The 24,484-nt window shown below is 41.2% G+C and overlaps 1 protein-coding gene across 3 annotated transcripts in view; it reads left to right on the forward strand.

Annotated features, from left to right (window-relative positions):
- The window catches only part of LOC149220522 (uncharacterized), a 398,953-nt gene that overhangs the window by 349,369 nt on the left and 25,100 nt on the right, over positions 1–24,484 (forward strand). For all 3 annotated transcript variants that reach the window (XM_089384792.1, XM_089384793.1, XM_089384794.1), the window contains exon 7: positions 22,509–22,570. In XM_089384792.1, the coding sequence (XP_089240918.1) occupies positions 22,509–22,570 (62 nt within the window). The remainder of the gene's footprint in view (positions 1–22,508; positions 22,571–24,484) is intronic.

Below are 24,484 nucleotides of genomic sequence, written 5' to 3' on the forward strand. Positions count from 1 at the left end.
TGGCAAGTAAAACATTATCAGCAGGATTTTCAGGTGGATGTGGTCTTTCCCTTTGATTTCATCTCCTAATCACCACCTCAGTTCAGTTATGTAGCAGTATAGAAATTGGCAGGATTGCATCACCAGTGGCAGAAAGGAGGAATTTAAGGGTCAGGTTAACACTATAGGGGTCAAAAGCCACTATAGAATCCCTCTCTAGACTGGGATCAATGGAGCATGTGATAGCACACAAGTTCTTTGGATGGTAATCTAGCTAGTACCTTGCGTCCCCAGAGCTTCACACTTGCCAATAGTTCATTATGGAGTAGCATGATATGGTTTTTTGCAGGAGGTCTTCCAAATCCAACAGAGGTGTAATGTTCGAAATTTGATTTTTACAACAAATAACAGAGACATGTACAAGGAAACGACAACAATAAACAAATTCCAAGCATACACATCAAAATAGATGAGAAACTGCGCCAAACAACTGAGCCATTTTATTAATACAAGAATCAGAGTACATAAATGGAGAGGAATGATAGAACATGGGCCTGCTATGCAAGCTAGGCAAACCCCGGGTGAAAACTCACAGATCCAATTGTTGAAATGGCTCCAACTCACAATGCACACTACCCAGAAAATTTGATTAGAGGCTGTCAATAGGAACTGGACATTCTACTCAAAATAATGTCCAGAATACTCTGAAATTGCAGCCACGGGCTCCTAACCTCAAATACAGAAAAACCCAAAAAAGGTTTGGCCTAACTCCAAGCCAAAATCGAACTGCAAATGTGGTGCGAAATTCTCAGCTGACCACCAATACACCCTGCTATAGAATGTAGGATTCTGGCCCAAATATTGCCCGGAAAATTCTGTAAAATTACCTAGAGCCTCCTCTCAATAAATGCACTAAAACCTAGAAAGGGTTTGGGCTGAATCCAAAGTGCCCTAGTGACCCCAAGGAGTGTGTATGGCTCTAACTCGCTGGCTAAAGAAGCTAGAAGAAAAACTGATGAAATATGTCACCAAAACATTGGGAAAAAATTCACCCTTCAAATCCCCTAAGAAAGGCTGCTCCAATCGTCCTTATTTCTCCTTACCCAACTCTTGGAATGTTAATTTTAGTTAACAATGGTATGTTCTATGCTTAACCCAATTTACTTCAATGTTCCTTAGTAGCCCAATAACAATTTCCAATAACAATCACAATAATCACATTGACAGTAAAAGCAGATAGAATACAAAACAAGGTGCAAAAGACAAGCCAAGACAAGAGGACACCAGATTCGGCGGATACCAGGGAAAAACCCCAATTGGGGGAAAATCCTTTGATCAATCCTTCTTATTATTAAATCAAAATTTCAACAGAGAGAGAGAGAGTACAAAAGTCAAACTGACTTGCCCAATACAAAGTCAAAACATCCCTGTAAATTTCTGCAGTCAACTTCTGTCAAACTTCAGCCCTAACCAGAAAGTCAACACTGGTCAAAACAACAGAAAATCGTTCCCAAAGCAACTCGATCTTCCTCAGTCAAACTCGGCCTGATAAGGAGGATGAATTCAGCGCAAAACAACTCTGTCAAACTCAATCAAAGGAGAGAGAAAAATGTTTTTATTTTTTGCGGTCAAACAGCAGTCAACCCTAAAGTCAGCGCATGTCAAACAACCCAGAATTTCTCGGTTTTTGTGCCCAGCAATGCGGCCTAGAAAAATTGAACCTTCTTGATCCACTTGTGTGAGAGAGAAGAATGCCCAATCTAGTACGAACCAATTAGAGAAGGAGAAAGAATGTGTGAGTGATGAATGTGTCAAATGAGGTGTGAGGTCTCTTGTATTTATACAATTCATTGTGGGCGAAGAGACACATCCATTGGGCTTCTTGAGCCTACATGATGGTGAGGCTGACATGAACAATTTGCATGTGTGGGAATAAATTCAAAATCACACTTCTGCTTGCCCGAATGAGATGATATTTACTTCAATCTTGGACCTCTCGAAAAGAGGAATCCAATGCAATCATCATCTCCATCAAATGAGCTGTCCCAAGGTGGAATTTGGCCCTATTTGCCAATTTTAACACTCCCTCTCAACAAGGGAGAATTCCACCTGCCAATCCATCTGTCGTCGTGTACCATCTCTGTCATCTCATCTCTACTCTGCTAAACCATGAAGTAATAATGAAGAAGAATCGATCGAGAGTGAGTCATAAGACCTTACCACTGTCCACTGACAAAATTCAGTCCAGAGGTAGAAACTCAAATGATCCCAGATCAAGTTGTTGAACACCATGCATCCTAGACATAGGGAGTACGACAGTACACGATGCGTCCATCGGTAGTGCTATGGTCCCTATCCATGTTTCCCAACTCATTGGCCAGATGAGAGGTACTTCCCATGAGTCTCGGACTATATAGGTAGGATGTATGTTGGGGCATCAGCAGGAGAAGGTGAACCACTCATCCTGCTCATATGCCATAGGAGAAGGTGAACCACTCATCCTGCTCATATGCCATAGGAGAAGGTGAACCACTCATCCTATGCATATGTCAATCGTAGGGGAAAGTGAACCACTCACCCTACACACGTGTGTCTAGTAGGGCAAGGTGAACCACTCACCCTACAAACATGTCACCATGGGGTATCACAGGAGAAGGTGAACCACTTACCCTATGGTTGCTCATAGCTCCAAGAAGTACCCCACTCTGGTTGTCGCAGAAGATCACAATGGTATCCAGCTTGTGCTCAAATAGCTCACTGAAGAGCTTCCTCAGCCAAACAACTTCACAACAGGCCATACTAGCTATAATGTATTCGACCTTAGCGGTGCTTAGAGCAACCGATTTTTGCTTCATACTCATCCAAGAAATTGAAGCAAACCCTAATGAGAAAGAACATCCAGACATGCTCTTACAATCCACCACACTGCCAGCCCAGCTAGCATCTGTATATCCATGCAACCAATGTCACATGGTTCGGATTTGAGTTCGGGTTCGACAATGATTAGGTTCGGTTTGAGTTCGAATTTTTTGATGAGGTTCGCCATTAGGTTCATATATATATATATATATATATATATATTAATTTAAAATGAACTATAGGATAAAATAGTAAGAAATCAACATTAGTAAACATCAAAAATGCTACCAGAGACATGGAAAATGCAAGGATAAATTACAAGCTTGAGTTGTGACATGAAGTTATGAGTTTTGATCTAAGGACTTGGTCAATGGCTACGAGGTTCAAGGAGGTTCGCCGAACCCCAAAATTTTTTTAAGGTTCGCCAAAATTCGAACCTCAAGGTTAAAGTTCGACAAACCTTGTGACATAACATGCAACCTCGAATTCCCGACAGTGTATCTCAATCCATAATTGATTGTGCCCTAGAGATATCTCAAGAAATTGTTAGCAACAATCCAATGTATGTGATGAAGCTCAACCACAAGATGACTCAACGTATTCACAGTGAAGCATATGTTAGGATGAGAGTTTACCAAGAACATCAGGCTCCCCACAAGTTGTTTATATTTAGAAGGGTTTGCCAATTCGTGCCCAGCAACACTACCCCATAGCTTCTTGAAGTTGAGTTCCATTAGAGTAGACACAGACTTGCAATCCACCATCTCGAGCAACTTCATAATGTATTTTCCTTGAGAAAGGAAAATCCCACCTAGCTTTTGCCAGACCTCCAGGCGTAGGAAGTAGTGTATTAGACCGAGGCCCTTCGTCTCGAATTCGGAAGCCAACTCCCTCTTGCATTGATAAATGAGAGGGTCTGCACCTGTCAAGTTAAGATCATCTACATAAAGGACAAGAATGAGAGGCATGTCCTTTTCAACCGTGAAATATAGGTTAGGATCAACTTCGCTCCTTGTAAATCCCAGCTTCATAAGATAGCTATCAATCCTCGCGTACCAAGCCTTGGGGGCTTTCTTCAACCCATAGAGGGATTTCTTCAACCTACACATGTGTGTCCTTTGATCTTGTACTTCGAACCCCATAGGTTGTTCCAAATAGACTTCCTCCTTAAGCGAGCCATGCAAGAAAGCAGTCTTGACATCCATTTGATGTAGGCTTCATCCCTGAGAGGCAACAAGAGCAATAATCGATCAGATAGTTGTATATCGGGCAACTGGTGCAAATATATCGTCATATTCCACTCCTTCCTTTTGAGAGAAGCCTCGAGCAATGAACCTGGATTTATATTTTTCAGCACTCCCATCAGCTCCATGTTTGATTTTGTAAATCCATTTAGATGTAACCACAGACTTATCCTTGGGCCTAGGAACCACATCCCAGACATCATTCTTCATGATGGATTCATACTCCTCATTCATCGCATCCTTCCATACTTGGTGTTTCACGACTTCTTCGAATGTACATGGCTCAGATTGAACAATAGTACTCATAGCAGCAAGGTACCCTGATACCTGTTTGGCTTCTTACTTTCACGAAACGTCCCTCTTGGAGCAACATGTCCTTCAGCATCTTCGAGAGTATCCTTGACCCACAAAGGTCTTTTTCTTGAGGTAGAGGGATCACCAGGTGGTGGATCAATGGGATCCATCAGGCCTTCAACATCGGGCATAGATTCATCTGCCGAAGATTCAACTTGTTTATCTATAGCATTATCATTCTGTTTTCTTGGAATAGGGAGATGTTTGGATTTCCCAAGGGAAGTGTCTTCAACAAATGTAACATCATGGCTTACTTCTACATCTTGTTGACCAGGCACATACATTCTATATGCCTTTGAATTTTCATTGTAGCCCACAAATGATCCTTTCTTCCTGCATGCCCCCAACTTGTTTCTCTTCTCTTTAGGCACATGAAAATATACGAGGCAACCAAATATTCTAAAATGAGAAACATGAGGTTTCTTACCAATGAAAACTTCTTCTGGTGTCTTGAAATTCAATACTTGATGTGGACATTTGTTTTGAACATATACGGCAGTATTTGCAGCTTCTCCCCATAAGAATTCGGTAGACCTAAATCATGAAGCATGGCACAGGTGGCTTCCATGATAGTTCGATTCTTTCTTTCAACAACTCCATTTTGCTCAGGAGTGTATGCAATGGTTGTCTCCCTCTTAATCCTAACTTCTCTACAATAGTCATTGAATTCATTTGATTCATATTCGTTCCCATTGTCTGTCATCAATATTTTGATCTCCTTCCCTATTTGATTCTCCACCAAGGCTTTGAAAGCATGAAACCATTTGAATACTTCATCCTTCTTCTTCAAGAAATAGATCAATGTTTTGCGAGAGAAGTCATCCACAAAGATGGCATAATATAAGTATCCTCCTAATGATGTTACGGGAAACATACTAGATAGGTTAGAACAGACCAGTTGAAAAATATCAGAAATTTGACTTCGCTTGAGGGGAATGGTCCCCTTGTAATTTTCCCAGCTACGCTACCCTGACAAACTCCTTTATGATCAATGTTGAATTCGAGCATACCTGTGACCATCTTCCTTACCCCAAGTAAGGCTTTGTAATGAAGGTGGGCAAATCTTTGGTACCACAATTTGGATTGAAGAGAAGTGTCGTAAGACATGGCTCCCAAAGGACTTGCTCCAACTTGATAAAGACTATCAACCCTAAATCCAAGTGTAAATGCATCTTTAGGGTTTCTTTGCCAAAGATGTACCTTTCCATTAATGAATGCTACCTTGAAGCCTTTATCTTCCATCGCAAAAATAGATACCAGGTTCTTCTCCAAATCGGGCACATACAATATTTCTTGTAGATGAATGGTTTGACCTTGATTCAAGTGAAGAGTGACAGTACCTATGCCTTTTACAGGATAGGTGGTATTATCTCCAAGTATGATCTCCAAATTAGTCTTCTTTTCAATCAAATTTGAGAGTGCCTCTTTGTACGCAGTGAAGTGCCTTGAGGCTCCACTATCAATTAACCGATGATCCAATTTATCCAGAGGAGAAGCAGTAGATAAAGTGGAAATAAGATAAGATTCATTTTGTTTTTCTACAAAATTACTTTCCTCATACTTGGAATTTCTTGATCTTTTGGGAGGACGGCCATTTCCATATCGAGCAATGTGAGCATTCCTCTTTTCTTTATTGTTGAACTTGTTGTTCCTTTGATTGCCATTGCCTTTGCAGTTGTTGTTGTCATCATCTCTTGGAGTATCCTTCTTGTGAGGACACTCTCTAGCATAATGACCAAACTTGCTGCAATTCTAGCATCTTCCTTTTCTTCCTTCTTTGAATCCCGGCTTAAATCCTTGACCTTGTTTCCTTGGACCAACATTGTTCTTCCTTTTAGCATGAGCGGAGAAAACAGTAGGATCATTTCCATTTGAGGGCTTATCTCTCCCCATCATCCTTATCTTCTTGAGTGCATCTAGCCAATAATTCATCAAAACCGGAAATCCTGTCATTGTTGAGGATGGCGGTGTTAAACACATCCCATGCTCTTGTAAGACCTCCAAGCACAATAAGAGTGAGCTCTCTGTCACCAACAACTTCTCCAATAGGCAGAAGATGATTCTTGATTTCGATAATCCTCATGAAGTAGGATTGGATAGACTCTCCTCTATCCATCTTGATGTCTTTCAACTTGTTCTTGAGAGAGAGAACTTGATTTGCATTGTTTACTTTGAACATCAACCAGCTTATCGTACATCTCCTTAGATGTTTCCAAATCAGAAATATAGGCAACCAAATTATTTTGAATGGAATCTACAATAATTTTCTTAGCTTTCACTTCACCTTTCATGTACTTTGTTTTTACAGCAGCGGACGCATTTGAAGGAGGGTCCACCACTCTTCCCTTTACATAATCCATTGCATCATGCTCTTCCAAATTCAAGTACAATGTCATCTTCCATGTATGATAGTCAAATTTGTCCTTGAGCTTATCCTCAGATTTGAGAGAGAAGAATGCCTTCTTGATCCACACGTGTGAGAGAGAAGAATGCCCAATATAGTACGAACCAATGAGAGAAGGGGAGAGAATGTGTGAGTGATGAATGTGTCAAATGAGGTGTGAGGTCTCTTGTATTTATACAATTCGTTGTGGGTGAAGAGACACATCCATTGGGCTTCTTGAGCCTACATGATGATGAGGCCGACCTGAACATTTGTACATGTGTGTGCATAAATTCAAAATCACACTTCTGCTTGTCTGAATGAGATGATCTTTATATCAATATTGGACATCTCGAAAAGAGGAATCTAATGCAATCATCATCTCCATCAAATGAGCTGTCCCAAGGTGGAATTTGGCCCTAGTTTCCAATTTTAACATGGAAGTTGTTACTCACAAGACTGCGCCGAAGGAAGCGAGAGACCCCTGTGCAGGCCTTGGAAGAGACTAATTTGGCCTCACCAAATGACAATACTTCCAGCCTGCAAACCTCCAAGGAAGTTCTCGTCTATCTTGAGGGAGGATCTCTATAAATTATCCTGCAAAAATATTGCTATTTATTGGCGCTCCTCAACACCACGAAATATCTCCTGCATCCTTGAGGAAACTCGCACTAGCTGAAGAATTCACTACAAAATGGTTCCCCAAATCACTTGGAATCAACTCTCAAATTCTCTCCTAGGGTGACACTCGAAGTTCACCAAAGAAGAGGTGGAATTCCTGCTTGGAAATTCCTTGTGCTAAGCAGCACTGGTTGACTTGGCTAAGCAACTCAAGCAAACTTTAGTTCTGAAATCAAATGGCCAAAAGATGTCAAAATGAGGCTCTCCTCCTTTATTTATAATTGTTTCTCCCCTTTCCTCCTTGTCGCCCCCACTAGTTCGAACTCCCTTTCTTGCCTCCTCCCTTGGTTCGATTTTCCTAAGGGGTTCGAATTCCCTTTTTGGGTGCCCCCACATCCCACTACAAAATTAATTTTTCTTTCCTCTAATGTTTGTGGCCTCCTTTTTCCAAAAATTGAGTGAGTGACTCCTCAACCCACTTTTCCTAAGTTTATTTGCTGAAATATTTATCCATCACCAAAATTACAAAATTGAGGATTTTACTTAGCAAAATTATTTATTGGGGACATGATAGTCCTCCTCGCTAAAGATTGCTTGTCCTCAAGAAATTCTTGAACAAGCACCCTCTCAATCGGCTGACCCAAATGGATACTGCAAACGATACTGGGGTCCCAAATGTGCCACTGAGTCATCCCTATTCCTAGCACCATCCTATCATAAAGGAGTCCCTCAATACCAGGTTCCCAAGCCATCCTAATCAATGTGAAGTACCTCTTACTCCACTCACTATCTAGCTTGGTACAAGGACCCAAAGCCCTCGGCAAACTCTTCGTAAATAAAGCATCATGATAATATAAAGTCCTAGTCGAGTCCTTGTGCAACCGCTCTACTAAGTCACCCATCTCATGCATTCAAAGGGTGGACCCCTAAAGATACAAACCGACCCCCTGTGGAGATGAATCCTCACCCGCATGTGCTAACGTTGAATTCCTCTTGCTGATCATCCCTCCATGCTTTTGAAGTCTCCCACACCAACAACGAATCACTAAAATCCAATTGAAGATCAAAATTATCTCCCTTCGTCAAAACCAACTCAATCCTAAAGGTAGATGAACTATCTAGTATTGTGATGCCAGGGTCCCATGCCCATCACAGAAAGAAACTGTCCCGCTGACCCTGTGACACTCTGGTCATGATTGACTACCCAACATGCCCGTACCAAAGCCTCCTCTCCTATAACTCTTGGCCATAATATATGTGATGATCGAGGCTATGCCCAACCTTCTAAGGTGACTCAACAATGCCAGAGCCTCTCACTCCATGAATGGCCCCAATCTTGAGCAACAACCAGCCTCACCATTTAGGGAAGACCCTGGTGATCCCCATTTGTTAGTTGGAGAATGAACCATATCACTCTTTGTTGATTTTTGGTAGCATCGGATGTGCTCTTAGCCCCAAATTTGGCAGGGAGGCTAGGACACATGTACTGCACAATACCCATAAATCATTTTGGGAAATTCCACCCAGAGATAGTTTTATTAAAATAATTAATTATTTTTAATGAGTGCCTAAGTCTAAACTTAGGAAATTAAAATAATTAAAGGGTATTAATCTAACTGTGGGTGAAACTTCTAGAAGAAGAAGAGGATCAAGCCAAAATGATATGAGCCATTGATTAGAATTTAATCTGGGCCGTTGGTTCTCAATAGAAGGATTATAACAGGAGGCTTGATGGGGATTTGGAAAACACATCGAATGGAGATCAGAAGATTGAATTTCTGTAGCACAACAGTTGTTGGAAGAGGAATTCGAAGTGATCTTTTGCACTGAGGGGTAGGGATGGTATACGAAGGGAAGTTTTACTGGGTTGGAGAGTACAAGGCAGAGAGAGCAGAACGACGTCCAGAGAGGCTGACGCTGGGCCACACAGAGCTACGTTGTGGCAGTGCAAAACCTGAGAGGGAGATCGAATTCTTGCTGAGGAAATCAAGTTTCAGTAGCCGGGAGCCGAGGTGTGAGACCGGGAGGCTGAGAACTGAAGTTTCCAGCCAACAGAGGATTAGAAGGAGGGGCAATGTAGTCCCAACAAAGGTGACGCAGAGACTGCGTGGGGTTGACGTAGTTATGTGTAGAGGTTGACGCAGAAGGGACTTAGAGGCTCATTTCCAGCGAGATCAGAGCCAGTTCTTCTAGTAACAGGGTGAGATCATCTCACTATTTGTTTTTCCCAGTTTCTCTCTATATCAGATAGCCAATTGGGCATCCAACAAATTGTACTTAGAATTACTACTGCTTAATAATAAAACCCTCAGTTGCTGCACCGGTTTTCCCACATTGGGTTTTTCCGGGGACATTTGTCCAAAAATAACGGTGTAATGTGTTGTGTATTTCTTTCTTGCTCAGTTTCTTGTTTCTGCTTATAATTTAATTGGTGAAGACTGCAGTGTATTAGTTTCGTGTTTACTGTAGGAAACAATAAATAATTTGTTCAGTAATTAACAAATAGAAGGAACTTAATCAGTTGTTGCAGTGGTGATTTGGGTAATCGAATTTTCACATGGTATCAGAGCTGCAGGTGAAGCAAGAGAGCAGAGTCGGAAGAGCCCAGCGTTGAAGAGAAGGAGGGTCGAAGTGCTGCGTAGGCAGCAAATCGAATCCTAGAGGGATTGCACAGTCCAAGCAAGGAGGGCAAAGATTTTCGAGGAAGGTCTCTCTCTGATTGAGTCGACAGAGAGGTAAGACTTCTAAATCGAAGTTTGCAAAAGTCAAAGGGAGCAGTGCAACAACTTCAATGAAGAGGCAGTTTTCTGGTGTGACGCGGTTTTTTGCAGCAGTTGCTGGGGTAGAAAATCATCAGAAGGAAGAATGGAGACACTGTTGAGGGAATTTATTCCTTATAGAATTCCTAGCAAGGGAATTCAATTTCTCTATTGCTGAGCAGCAGCAGAGTGGAGAAGATCTACTAACTCCAGCAGGGAGTGCATAGGCCAGCCCAGTGCTGCGCAAAGGAGAGAGGAAGTAGTTCGACACATTCGTTGGCAGAGATGGCAGCTAATGGGTTACGAGATCAGGATCGGTTGGATGGTGCATCCAACTATGTGATCTAGAAGGCGAGGATGTCATGCCTTTTGGATGAACATTTTCTCAAGATCTACGTCAACAATGTGGTAGTTGAGCCTGTGGATCCAGATCCGCTCAAAAAGTACAAGGGAGAAATGGCGAAGGCCAAGCGGATGATCTTCGATGGAGTGAAGGATCATGTAGTATGTCACATCTCAGGCAAAGGGACTTCCGAGCAACAAAATATGTACTTGGAGCAGAAGATGAGATCTTCCGAGCAACAAAATATGTACTTGGAGCAGAAGATGAGATCCACACAGATGCAGAAGGGGGAACGCATTGATCAGTTCCTTGCAAAGCTTTAGCAAACCCAAGATGAGTTGGTATCTATGGGGTCAACACCTCAGCCTACCAAGATGGTGAGGCTAGCCCTGAACTCAATTTCAGAAGAGTGGCACGTATTTGTCTAGAGCATCCTAGGTAGGGAAAAATTGCAAGACTGGGAAGGAGTGTGGGCCGCTCTTCAACAAAAAGAGATGAGGAGAGACTTGGTCAAGTGTAAACTTGATGGCAGCAGTGGGTCGAAGCCCAAGGAGGAGGATGAGAATGTAGCCCTCGCATCTAAGTGGCAGCAGAAGAAGAAGAAGGACGTTTTGAAGATCAAGTGCTTTCGGTGTGGTGAACTTGGTCACTATGCTACACAGTGTCCTCTCAAGAAGAAGTACAAGGATGAGAAGCATGATCCAATGGTTGCATTCGCATAGAGCGAGGAGGAGTTTGCCATGATCGCCCAGAGGTGGGGTGATATAGAATTGTAGTTCAAAAGAACTGCAGATGGGCAGGATCCTTGAGGAGTCCACCTCTTGGATCAATACCTTGCTCGGGAGCCTAGATCAAAAGTAGCAGGATGGACCAGTGTCAGTTAGTGCAGAGGAGTGTCAAACTAACAGTTGCAGTAGCTAAGAGCGTCAAATACTGAGCAGCACAGAGCTAGAGTTGGCAGCAGTGCAATTGGCACAAAGCAGGGGTCAGTAGCAGCGTAGAGGCTTTAGAGGGTCAACGCAGAAACTAGCAGCAGTCAGAACTCCAGCAACAAGATGCATCATACTGAACTCTTGTTCAGGAATTTTGGATGCTTTTCTATTGTTGATGCAGTAGCAGCACCAGTTGGAGAAGGTTGCAGTGCAAATGCGATATTGGCAGTGGCAGTGCCAGCAACAGCATGGATGCAAGATTTGAGAGGGAGTTGCAGTACAGATAGAGTGTTGGCAGTGAAAGTGTTAGCAGCAGTACAGATGCAGCATTTGCACAGCAGTTGATGGGCAGAGATGTCAGACATCAGCAACGCAAAGGGAGATGTTACAAAGTCCGGGTGATGCTTCAGCAGGTTGTATTACTAGAGCACATTCCCCACTAAGAGCGAGTGTTGATTTCTGGTAGCATCGGATGTGCTCAAAGCCTCAAAATTTGCAGGGAGGCTAGGACGCATGTATTCCACAATGCCTAGAAATCGTTCTGGGAAATTCCACCCGGAGACAATTTTATTAAAATAATTAATTATTTTTAATGAGTGCCTAAGACTAAACTTAGGAAATTAAAATAATTAAAGGGTATTAATCTAACTGTGGATGAAACTTCTAGAAGAAGACGAGGATCAAACCAAAATGATATGAGCCATTGATTAGAATCTAATTTGGGCAGTTGGTTCTCAACAGAAGGATTATAAGAGGAGGCTTGATGGGCATTTGGAAAACACATCGAGTGGAGATCAGAAGATCGATTTTCTGAAGCACAGCTGTTGTCGGAAGAGGAATTCGAAGTGATCTTTTGCAATAAGGGGCAGGGATAGTATTCGGAGGGAATTTTTCCTAGGCCGGAGAGTACAAGGTAGAGAGGGCAGAATGACATCCAGAGAGGCTGACACTGGGCCACCCAGAACCTGAGAGGGAGATCGAATTCCTACTAAGGAAATCGATTTTCAGAAGCTGAGAGCTTGGGTGTGAGACCGGGAGGCTGAGGACTGAAGTTTCTAGCCAGCAGAGGATTAGAATGTGTTTGGCAGCGACCCAATGTGCATGGAGGGGCTCGGTCATGAATTGACTCAATGTGTTCACTGCATAGCACATGTCTGGATGGGTGTTCACTAAGAACATCAAATCCCCAATCAACTATCTATACTCGGATGGATTCACCAAATCAGGGCCTGCAACTTCTCCACATAACTTGTTGAAGTTCATTTCCATCGGTGTAGGCAAGGATTTGCATTATGTCATTCCAAATTCCTCCAACAACTTCACAACATATTTTCCTTGTGAAAGGAAAATATCACCGAGCCTTTGCCACACTTCAAGGCCTAGAAAGTAGTGCATGAGTCCAAGGTCCTTCATCTCAAATTCAGAGGCTAGCTCCCTCTTACACTCTATCATCAGGGGCTCACTACCTGTCAAGAATAGATCGTCTACATATAAGACCAAAATCAACGACACACCTTGGACTACCTTGAAGTAGAGGTTGGACTCAACATTGCTTCTTGTGAATCCCAGTTTCACCAGATAACTATCTATGCGGGCTTACCATGCTCTGGGGGCTTGGTTCAAACCATAAAATGCCTTCTTCAACCTCCAAACATGTGTCTTTCGATCCTCTACTTCAAATTCTTATGGTTTCTCAACATACACTTCTTCTTGTAGCATGCCATGGAGGAATGTCCTCTTTACGTCCATTTGATGAAGGGTCTATCCTTGACTTGCGGCAAGAGAAACTATCGAACGAATGGTTGTATATAGAGCCACAGGTGCGAATATGTTGTCATAATCTTCTCCCTCTTTTTGGGAGAATCCTCGGGCCATGAACCTTGCTTTATATTTCTCAATGCTACCATCAACTCCATGTTTGATCTTGAATAGCCACTTTGAATTCACCACAAATTTCCCCTTCGGTCTCGGCACAACATCCCATACGTCATTCTTCATGATTGATTCATATTCTTCGGCCATAGCATCCTTCCAAACTTGTTCTTTCACGACTTATTCAAAGGTGGGAGGTTCAACTTGAATCATAGTGCTCATAGCTGCAACATATCCCTGGTACCTGCATGGCTTCTTACTTTCTCTTAATGATCTTCGAATGAGAACTCGTCTCTCATCATCTTGTAATGTGTCACGGAGCCAAAGTGGTCTCTTCCTGGCATGAGGATCACATGGAGTGCATCTAAGGGGTCCATAGGTTCCATGGGGTCATCAACAATATCTGTCTTGAATTCAAGCACGGAAGGACCATCTAAAATATCCATATCATCATTCTTCTTCTAAAGAGGAGGCGGAGGAAGGTCCCTTGCTTTTCCAAGGGTAGCGTCTTCATCGAATGTTACACCCCAACTAATTTCAACCTACCTTCGACCAGGAATAAATATTCTAAATGCCTTAGAATTTTCACAATATCCAACAAATGTAGCTTTTCTTCCCGTGGCGTCCAACTTGTTTCTTTTGTCCTTTGACCCATGAAAGTATATGGGGCAACCAAAGATACGAAGATGGCCAACATCGGGCTTGACACTTGTGAATACTTCTTCGAGGGTCTTGTTGTACAATGCTTGATGATACACCCTGTTTTGAACATATACGACAACATTTGTTGCTTCTCCCCAAAGGAACTTTGGCAACTTTTGATCATGGAGCATGGCACGGGCAACTTCAACAATAGACCTATTCTTTCTTTCAGCTACTCCATTTTGTTTGGGAGTATATGGCACAATTGTCTCCTTCTTGATACCTTCCTTCTTGCAAAAATCCATGAACTCATTCGAAGTGTACTCTCCACCATTGTCAGACCTGAATATCTTGATTTTCTTCCCTGTTTGATTTTCGAGCAAAGCTTTGAACTTGAACATTTCGAAGGCTTCATCCTTGTGCTTCACATAATATATTCACTTCTTTCTTGAGATGCCATCTATGAAGGTGTTGTAGTAAATATGGCCACCAATAGAATTCACGGGCATCAGACCACATATCTCAGAATGAATGAGATGGATGTGAAAATTTGGATGCCCAAATTCCTACTGCAACCATTGATTACATTTCTTCTATTTGTTAATTACTGAACAAAATTATTTACAGTTTCCTATAGTAAACACCAAAACTAATACACTGCAGCCTTCACCATTTAAATAAAATGCGGAAACAAGAAACCGAACAAGAAAGAAATACAATGCATCTACACAGTTATTTTTGGACAAATGTCCCCGGAAAAACCCAGTGTGGGAAAACTGGTGCAACAACTTTGAGGGTTTTATTATTATGCAGTAGTAATTTCTGAATACAATCTCTGGATGCCTTCCTGGCTATCTAGTACAGAGAATATCACTGACAGAGAGATAAGTGAGATTACCTCACACTATCACTGGAGATCTGACTGATCCAGCCACTGAATGAACAACCCCTGGTTGCCTCTGCACAGTCACTGCGTCAGCCCAGCGTCACAACCTCTAGGGACTGCGTCACCCCTTCTGTTGATTGATTTGCTGCCCAGGAACTTCAATTTTCACCTCTCGGTCTCACACCCCGGCTTCTGGCCTCTGAAATCGATTCCTTTAGCAAATTTTCGAACCTCCTCAAGGCTCTGCGCTGCCTCTGCGCCAACCTACGGTGCCTCTGCATGGCCCTGTGTCAACTTCTTCTGGCTCTGCACTGCCTCTCCCAAATCTCTCTCTGCCTCCTCTGTTGAGTATTCCCGAATCAGGAGAAATCTCCAACCGGAACTATCCTTGCCCCTCACTGCAAAAGCTCACTTCGAATTTCTCACCGACAGCTGCTCTGCTTCAGAAATTCAATCTTCTGAACTCTACTCGATATGTTCTCCAAGTGCCCCTCAAGCCTCTTCTTATATCTTTCTATTGGACAACCAACGACCCAGATTAGCTTCTAATCAATGTCTTAGATCATTTTGGCTTGATCCTCATCTTCTTCTAGAAGTTTCACCCATAGCTAGATTAATACCCTTTAATTATTTTAATTTCCTAAGTTTAGACTTAGGGTCCCACTAAAAATAATTAATTATTTTAATAAAATTGTCTCCAGGTGGAATTTCCAAAAACGATGTATGGGTATTGGAGAATGCATGTGTCTAAGCCTCCTTGCAACATTTGAGACTTAGAGCACATTCGATGCTACCAGAAATCAACACTCCCTCTTAGCGAGGAATGTGCTTTAGCAATGCAACCTATTGAAGCATCACTTTGTTGTGTAACATCTCCTTTTGCGTTGTTGATGTCTAACATCCTGTCCACCAACTATTGTGCAAATGTTGCAACTGTACTGCTGCTGACCCTGCCACTGTCAACACTGCATCCATACTACAACTCCCTCTCAATTCTGTATTCGTGCAACTATTGGCACTACCACTGCCAATATTGCATCTGCACTGCAATCTTCTCCAATTGTTGCTACTATTGCATCAGCAATAGAAAAACATCCCAAATTACTGAACAAGTGTTCAGTATGATGCATCTTGTTACTAGAGTTTTGACTGCTGCTAGTCTCTACGCTGACCCTCTGAAGCCTCTGCATTGTTGCTAACTCTACTCTGTGCCAACTGCACTGCTGTTCAACTCTAGCTCTACGTTGCTCCGTCTCTAGCACTCCTAGCCACTGCAACTGTCACTTCGACACTCCTCTGCACCAACTGACACTGGTCCATCCTGCTACTTATCTGGGCTCCTGTAGCAAGGGATTGATCCGAGAGGTGGGCTCCTCAAGGATCCTGCCCAAATGCAATCCTTTCGAACTATGGCTCTAGATCACCCCACCTCCCTCCTGGAGATGCTTGGGTTGTCATGGAGAACACCTTCTCCTCGATCTTTGCGGTTGCAACCTTCGGATCATGCTTCTCATCTTTGTTCTTCTTTCTGAGAGGACACTATGTTGCGTAGTGACCGAATTCACCACACCTAAAGCATTTGATCTTCGAAGCATCTTTCTTGTTCTTATGTTGCTCCTGTTGCCCCATGGATGCGAGGGCTGCATTCTCTTCTTCCTCTTGGGCTTCGACCCACTACTGCTGCATTCGTCAAGTTTACACTTGACCAAGTCTCTCCTCAGTTCTTCTTGCTTAAGAGTTGCCCACATTCCATCCTAGACTGGCAAAGTCACCCTACCCAAGATGCTCTGGATAAAAGCTTGCTACTCCTCAGATACTAAATTCAGGGCCAGTCTTACCATCTCAAAACCTTGAGGTGTTGACCCCACAACTGCCAGCTCGTCTTGGGTCTCCTGAAGCTTAGTGAGGAACAGATCAATGTGTTCCCCCTTTTGCATCTGCATAGATCTCATATTCTGCTCCAAGCACATCTTCCACTACTCAGAAGATCCTTGATATAGCATCGACAAAGCATCCCACATCTCCTTGGCAGTGTCTCTGCCAGCGATGTGACAGACTATATGATCCTTCACTCCGTCAAGGATCATTCTCTTGGTCTTTGCCATTTCTCCCTTGTACTTCTTGAGCGGATCTAGATCCGCGGGCTCAGCTACCATGTTGTCGACGTAGATCTTGAGAAAATGCTCATCTAGAAGGCACAACATCCTTGCCTTCCAGATCACATAGTTGGATGAACCATCCAACCGATCCTGATCTCTCAATCCACTGGCTACCATCTCTGCCAATCGAAAAAGTCGAATGACCTCCTCTCTCCTGCTGCTGCTCAGCAAATGAGAATTCGAATTCCCTGGCTAGGAATTCTTTGAGGAAGAAATTCCCTCAAGTGTCTCTTCTTCCCTTTGACGTCTTTCTGTCTAGCAATTGTCTGCCGAAAACTGCATCACAGCAGGAACCCCTCTTCGCTGAAGCTACTACTGCACTGCTCCCTCTTCCACTTACATATTTTGATATGGAAATCCTACCTCTCTGTCGACTCACTCAGAGAAAGATTTACCATGAAAATCTAGTCCTCCTGGCCTGAACCACGCAATCCCTCGGGGGATTCGAATGGCTACCTTTGCAAAAATTTTGAACTCCCTTCCTCCTTCAGCATTGGGCTCTTCCGACATTGTTCTCTTGTTTCACTTGCGGCTCTGATACCATGTGAAAATTCAGATGCCTAAATTCCTACTACAGCCATTGATTGCGTTTCTTCTATTTGTTAATTACTGAGCAAAATTATTTATTGCTTCCTACAGTAAACACTGAAACTAATACACTTCAACCTTCACCATTTAAATAAAATGCAGAAACAAGAAACTGAACAAGAAAGAAATACAACACATCTACACAGTTATTTTTGGACAAATGTCCCCGGAAAAAGCCAGTGTGGGAAAATCGGTGCAACAGCTCTGAGGGTTTTATTATTATGCAGTAGTAATTTCTGAATACAATCTCTAGATGCCTTCTTGGCTATCCAGTACAGAGAATATCACTAACAGAGAGATAAGTGAGATTACCTCACACTATCATTGGAGATCTGACTGATCCAGCCACTGAATGAACAACCCCTGGCTGCCTCTGCGCAGTCACTGTGTCAGCCCAGTGTCACAGCCTCTAGGGACTGCGTCACCCCTTCTGCTGATCGATTTGCTGCCCAGGAACTTCGATTTTCACCTCCCGGTCTCACACCCCAACTTCTGGCCTCTGAAATCGATTCCTTCAGCAAATTTTCGGACCTCCTCAAGGCTCTGCGTCAGCCTACGCTACCTCTACGTGACCCTGCGTCAGCCTCTTCTTGTTTTACGTTGCCTCTCCCTGATCTCTCTCTGCCTCCTTTGCTGAGTATTCCCATATCAGGAGAAACCTCCAACCGGAACTATCCCTGCCCTTCACTGCAAAAGCTCACTTTGAATTTCTCACCGGTAGCTTCTCTGCTTTAGAAATTCAATCTTCTAAACTCTACTCGATATGTTCTCCAAGTGACCCTCGAGCCTCTTCTTATAACTTTTTGTTGGACAACCAACGGCCCAAATTAACTTCTAATCAATGGCTTAGATCATTTTGGCTTGATCCTCATCTTCTTCTAGAAGTTTCACCCACAATTAGATTAATACCCTTTAATTATTTTAATTTCCTAAGTTTAGACTTAGGGTTCCATTAAAAATAATTAATTATTCTAATAAAATTGTCTCTGGGTGGAATTTCCCAAAACGATTTATGAGTATTGGAGAATGCATGTGTCTAAGTCTCCCTGCAAATTTTGAGACTTAGAGCACATCTGATGCTACTAAAAATCAACAATGGAGGATGTCATTTGTGTTGTTCTCACTAGAGGAGAATGGTCCCCTTGTCTTCTTTTCACTGGCACATCTTGGACATACTCCATCATGTTGGGCTTGAACCTTGTCAATCCCTGAGACCAATTCTCCAATTTTGGAAGAGCATCATAATGTAGATGGGCCAATCTTCAGTGCCATAGCTCGCTTTGATGATTAGTATCATGGACTAATGCTAGAAGAGGTCTTCCAGTAACCTTGTAGAGTCCTTCAAATCTCGATCCCAATGTGAATGCATCTCTCATAGGTGATCCAACAGGCCAAGTAAGAACCTTTCCCTTGATGAAGGCAACCCTCATCCCTTTGTCTTCTAAAGCAGATATTGATACCAAATTCTTCTTCAAACCCGACACATACATTACATCATGGAGCAAAACAGATTCCCCAGAATCCAAATGAAATTTGATGAACCCAAAACCTTTAACGGGATGAGTGGAGTTGTCTCCAAGAATAATTTTCAAATTTGACTCCCTCTCTACCAAATTAGAGAGAACTTCTTTATACCCAGAGAAATGATGAGTGGCCCCACTATCAACCAACCATCCCACGAATTCAGAGGAGAGAAACTAGTAAGGGAAAAAATAAGAATATATTCAGATTGATTTGCAACATTACTTTCATACCTGGAGAATCTTGACTTCTTTTGGGGACAACGATCTTCTTCATGATCACTTGGAGCATCTCTTCTTCTTCTTTCATCTCTTCCATTGCGATCATTCCTTTGGTCATCTCTTCTTCTTCAATCATCAAACCTATTGTTGTTGCTTCTAGTGTTGTAGCGTGGACCATTGTTCTTCTTGGGGAAATCTCGAGCATAATGACCCTTCTTGTGACAATTGTAGCATTCAATGTGAGATGATGTTCTATCATTCCTTCTCTTTGCATCTCAAGGTGGAGGCTTTCTTGAATTTGATGGACCTCCTTTTCCTTTCTTCTTCTTGTTTTGAGTGATGAATGTAGTGGGCTCTCCCTCTTCATGCTTTTGAATCCTTCCTCTTGATATCATCCTTGATTCTTCTTGAGTGAGCTTTCCAACAATCTCATCAAATGATGGGAGGGTATTGTTGTTTCTTATAGTAGTAATGAAGGTTTCCCAAATAGGAGGGAGACCTCTTAGAGTCACAATCACTAATTCCCTATCAAACACGGATTCCCCAACTCTTTGCAATTGATCTCTAAGATGAGATATCCTCATAATGTAGGATTGCACAGACTCCCCTTTGTTCATCTTTGTGTCTTTGAGTTGATCTTTCAAGGAGATGATTTCATTCAAATTGTTGACTTCATACATGCCAACTATCTTATCATACATGTCCTTAGACTTCCTCAAATCTCTCACATATGCGAGTAAGTTATCTTGTAAACCATCAACGATAATTTGCTTTGCTTTTAACTCACCTTTCTTGTACTTGTTCCTGACAGCAACGGAAGCGTTCTCCGAAGGCTCGCGTACTTTTCCTTGAATGTAGTCCAAAACATCATTGTTTTAAGCTATGATCTCCAACCTAACTTTCCCTACAACAAAATTAGATGAGTCACCCAACTTCTCATTTTCCTTTAAGAAGGAAGACATATTGACTTGACTAGATTGGCTCCTTCAACTTTCCAAAGATGATTGCTTCAATGCTTGTCTCCTTTTGGGCTTGCCCTTCACCTTAGCTCTGATACCATATATGTTTTTAGATTGTTTTATGTTGTTTCAATTACTTTAGCCCAATTCAATTCTTCAATTAACAATCTTTCCAATAATAATTAATCTTTCCAATCATCAACAATAATTGAAGATAGAACAATAAATGCAATGACAAAGGAGACAATCAACACATCAACAAGAGACACTAGGTTTGGTCAAAGACCAAGGAAAAACCCACCATGGGGAAAACCCTTGAAATTCTTCTTCTTTATTAGATTGTCATAAAATGTTCAGAAGGGAGTACTATGAGACCAATACAAAATCATCCAGTAAAAATAACCCAATAACATTCAGAAATATGTTTCTAGCATCAATATATATCAGAGGCAACTTTTCTCCTCTACAGTGAAATGTCAAATTTTTGCCTAGTTTCCAGTCACATGGAGTCGTCATGCATGCGACTGAGAGAGTCTAGTCGCTCCCTTGAGCCGGTAGCCTGCGACTACAATTGAAAATATCCTTTCACAAGCCTGCCACTATAACCCAAAACCCTAGAAACATGTGCGAGCTTTAGACCCTGTCATCTCGAACCTGTGAGAATCTCTTTCGTCGACTCAGCCTCATATCTGTGTGAACCAATCAATGAAGAAGAGCAGAAAAATATGCTTGGTGATATCCAAATGAACTTGAGGTCACTTGTATTTATAGGCTTCCAAGGGTGACCAATTTCTTGTTAGGTCCGACCTGTCCAAATGTGCATATGTGGGATTTTCTTCATTAGTACTCTTTCCCTTATCCAATTTGAGTGCTTCAATAGTCAAAATTGGTCCTCTCGAAAAGAGGAATCTAGCCCCATGGTTGGAATTTTTCACTGAGATGCCAAAATTAATAGGATGAAGCCCAATGGAACCACAACATTTGTCCTTTGCCTTATAGAATGCCTTGTGAGCCAAAAAAATTCAGTACCATATACTGCCAGTTACTCGATTCATGCTCATACTACTCTATTGTATACAAATGTAGGCATGAACGCTCTGTACTTTTATCAGCACACAGATTCCCTACTCTATTTCTATTGTGGCTAAATTGTTCTTTCATACAACCTATTGGATGAGTTGAGTAATTTTTCCCTGCAAGTGTAATTGATGGTATAAAGAAAATATTTAGTGTTGCCTTTTAGTTCTTTATTTTCTTAAATGCTTAGACATATAATGGTCATTCTCTTCTGCGAAAGTTATTTTTCATCATAGATGCAATGTACTGAAAGGAAGTAACATTGAAAACTGCTATCTTCTTTACCAAGCTAGTGTAAAGGTTTTATTTCTTCTTGGTAGTTTTCCCTGTAAGAATCCTTAAGGTAGATATGATTATGGTCATGTTTCATACATGGGTGTTTTTGTTAAGTGATTTTTTTTATAAAGTGATGTTACATAGTCAATTCATAATGTAATGTTAAGTATGTTATGACTTATCAAGTCATGAGTTAACTCATCAGGTCATAATGTGTGTCTCTCATTACCATTCAATCTATGTAATAAGACATTACACATTGAAATAATACCATTGAATCATTATTCTCTCTTTTTCTGCACTTCGTATTTTTTTCTTTTGTATGTGTATCTTGATGGGAATATGGTAGCATCTTCTTGTTAGTTTTCACATCCCCAAATACACATCCAGTATTGTATTAATTAATCAAGTACATAAAGTCGAGAAATAATGTTTCAAATGATTTATGCAGGTTTTACCAAAATCCTGAGTAAATCCCAAAATCGCGAGATTTTCAACTAGACTAGTTTTTCAACCTGACGAGTTTTTCAACCAGACTGTTTTAATTTTGCCGAGCTTTTGCTGTTTTTTTTTTTTTTTCTCCCGACTTACATGACTTTTTTCAATTTTTGGACCCTTGCCGAATTCTTCCCGAGTCTGACTTTTGCATATATATATATATATATATATGGGGAAAAAGGATAGTTTCCTCATATTTACCCCCATCTAGGGAGTTTATTTCCAGCATATTGTGATAGAACAAATCCTTATTGCTTCTTTGCTTGTATTGTATGTTACTATATAGGACTGTTTGGCAGAGACATTTAGACTAACATTTGCGTTACTTTTTCTAGTGATGGTGATTGTCATGGGCTTGGCAAACGTGGTTGCAGGATTGTTTATAATCTTGAACAATGTAAGTGCCATTTTTCCTTGAAAAATTGGTTTTATTGAAAGAGATCTGTGGTATGATCACGTACAAGTCAATACATTAGACCAAAAAGCATTTACATGTTCAATTTAATGTTTTCTTGTTTGAAATACAAAGAAGAAATCCACATTTCAGATATTTCTTAAATTTTGCTTTTGTTGTGTACATAAAGAAATTGATCATTATCAAGAACTCAGAGCAATTTCCCATTTGTTGATATATAGTTTCTTGGTTTCAATTTGCTGTCTATTGAAGACTTATATGCGGTGTAATAATCCTGAATTGTTTCTACAGATTTACACCTCTCTAATTGATTTGTGAAATATGTGGAGGCCTTTTCATGCCTAGCTGAAAAAATGGATTTTATCGTGTGCAGTTTTCACTGCCTTCTGTTTCGTAGGTAGCAATATAATTGTTTTAAGAAAATATAACATATTCCTGTCAAGGTGGACTCCAAGGAATATCATTTACTTGTTTGATATCCTTGCTTTGTAGACCTCATCTATACTGATTACATGGTCAAAGCCTGTTTACATCAATACAAATATTTTCATTAGTTTTAACTTTTAGGGCATAATCATTTTTAAACAAAATAAATGAGTTGTCATGATGTAGAGAGCAGAGTGTGCTTTGTTTAAAAGTATTCTGGGGGTTTCTTTTTTTTTTAATGTGGTTCACAGACACCAGAGGTCAGTGGCCGCTACGTCCACGGAAACAATCCGGGGCAGATCCACCCGAAGGGATCACTTTAAATTCCGCCAGCTTATTTGACTAGCCTAACCTCAAGAGCGTCGAGGAGAATTGACCCCATGACCTCCCATTAGCAAGGTGCTTATACAACAGGACTTGAGAAATTGAGCTAACCCTTGGGGCTTGGGGGTTGTGTGCTTTGATACAAAATTTAAAGCAATATTGTATGGGATAAATGTCTAATGAGTAATTGTTCCTTTATACTAAGGCCTAATTCACATTGTTAATTAGTGAAAGTTTGGTAGAGTTGATTGCATTTGTTAGAACTTAGTAGTACCTGCTATGTATCATAAAAAATTATAATCTACAACTTATAAAGACTCTTGTGGTAGCATAATTTCTTTTTCCTCGCAAGATCTCTTTGAACTATTTTCAAATCACTTACCATGGTAATTCCAGGATTTGATTGTTAAGATATAATAGGTCATTGGGACTAGATGATACAACCAGTTAACATTAGACTATGTGATTGTCGATACCACTCCTAGATGCTAAAAGCTGAAAGGAAACATATGGAATTACTAGAAAAAAATGGTACATAAAAATGAGTGATCTGAAAAGTTAAACCCTAGAAAGAGAGGAAACTCTACTCAATATGGGAGGAAACACTACACAATGGTTTGCCTCCTTCATAGCCTTTGCTCCTTTGATGATCCTACCATTCATAGGCTATTTTCTTAAAGCTGCTATATGCCATTATATGCCCTAAATGATAAATCAGTATATCATAAAAACCCTAACTTATAGCATCCTTCTTCTAAATTATAAAGGTCTTAAAGAAGTGTATTTGAACTCTAGGCAACACGTATCTCAGCATTTCAAGGCTTGGCCAATACCTTTTTCTTCAATTATTAGCAGTGTTGCAAACATTCCGATTTTATCACGATTTTATCCCGATTTTGTGATTTTTTGGCCTAGCTGATGTTTTCTGTTTTTTATGGATATTTTGGTGGTATCTTAATATTGCCGATGTTTGCCAATTTTTACCAATATTTTCACAATTTTTACGAATTTTTTGGTTTTTTGGAACCTTGCTCATTTTATCCTGATACCGATGTTTGCAACATTGATTATTAGACCTTTCATAGCCATTGAGCCCTCCTTAGTTGAATATCTTGCTAGTGATCTTTTATCAAGAAGCCTCCCTTG

Source organism: Pinus tabuliformis, chromosome Q, assembly GCF_031772625.1.
Source record: "Pinus tabuliformis cultivar Carrire ecotype Pingquan chromosome Q, CPIR1, whole genome shotgun sequence".
Classification (NCBI taxonomy): Eukaryota; Viridiplantae; Streptophyta; class Pinopsida; order Pinales; family Pinaceae; genus Pinus; species Pinus tabuliformis.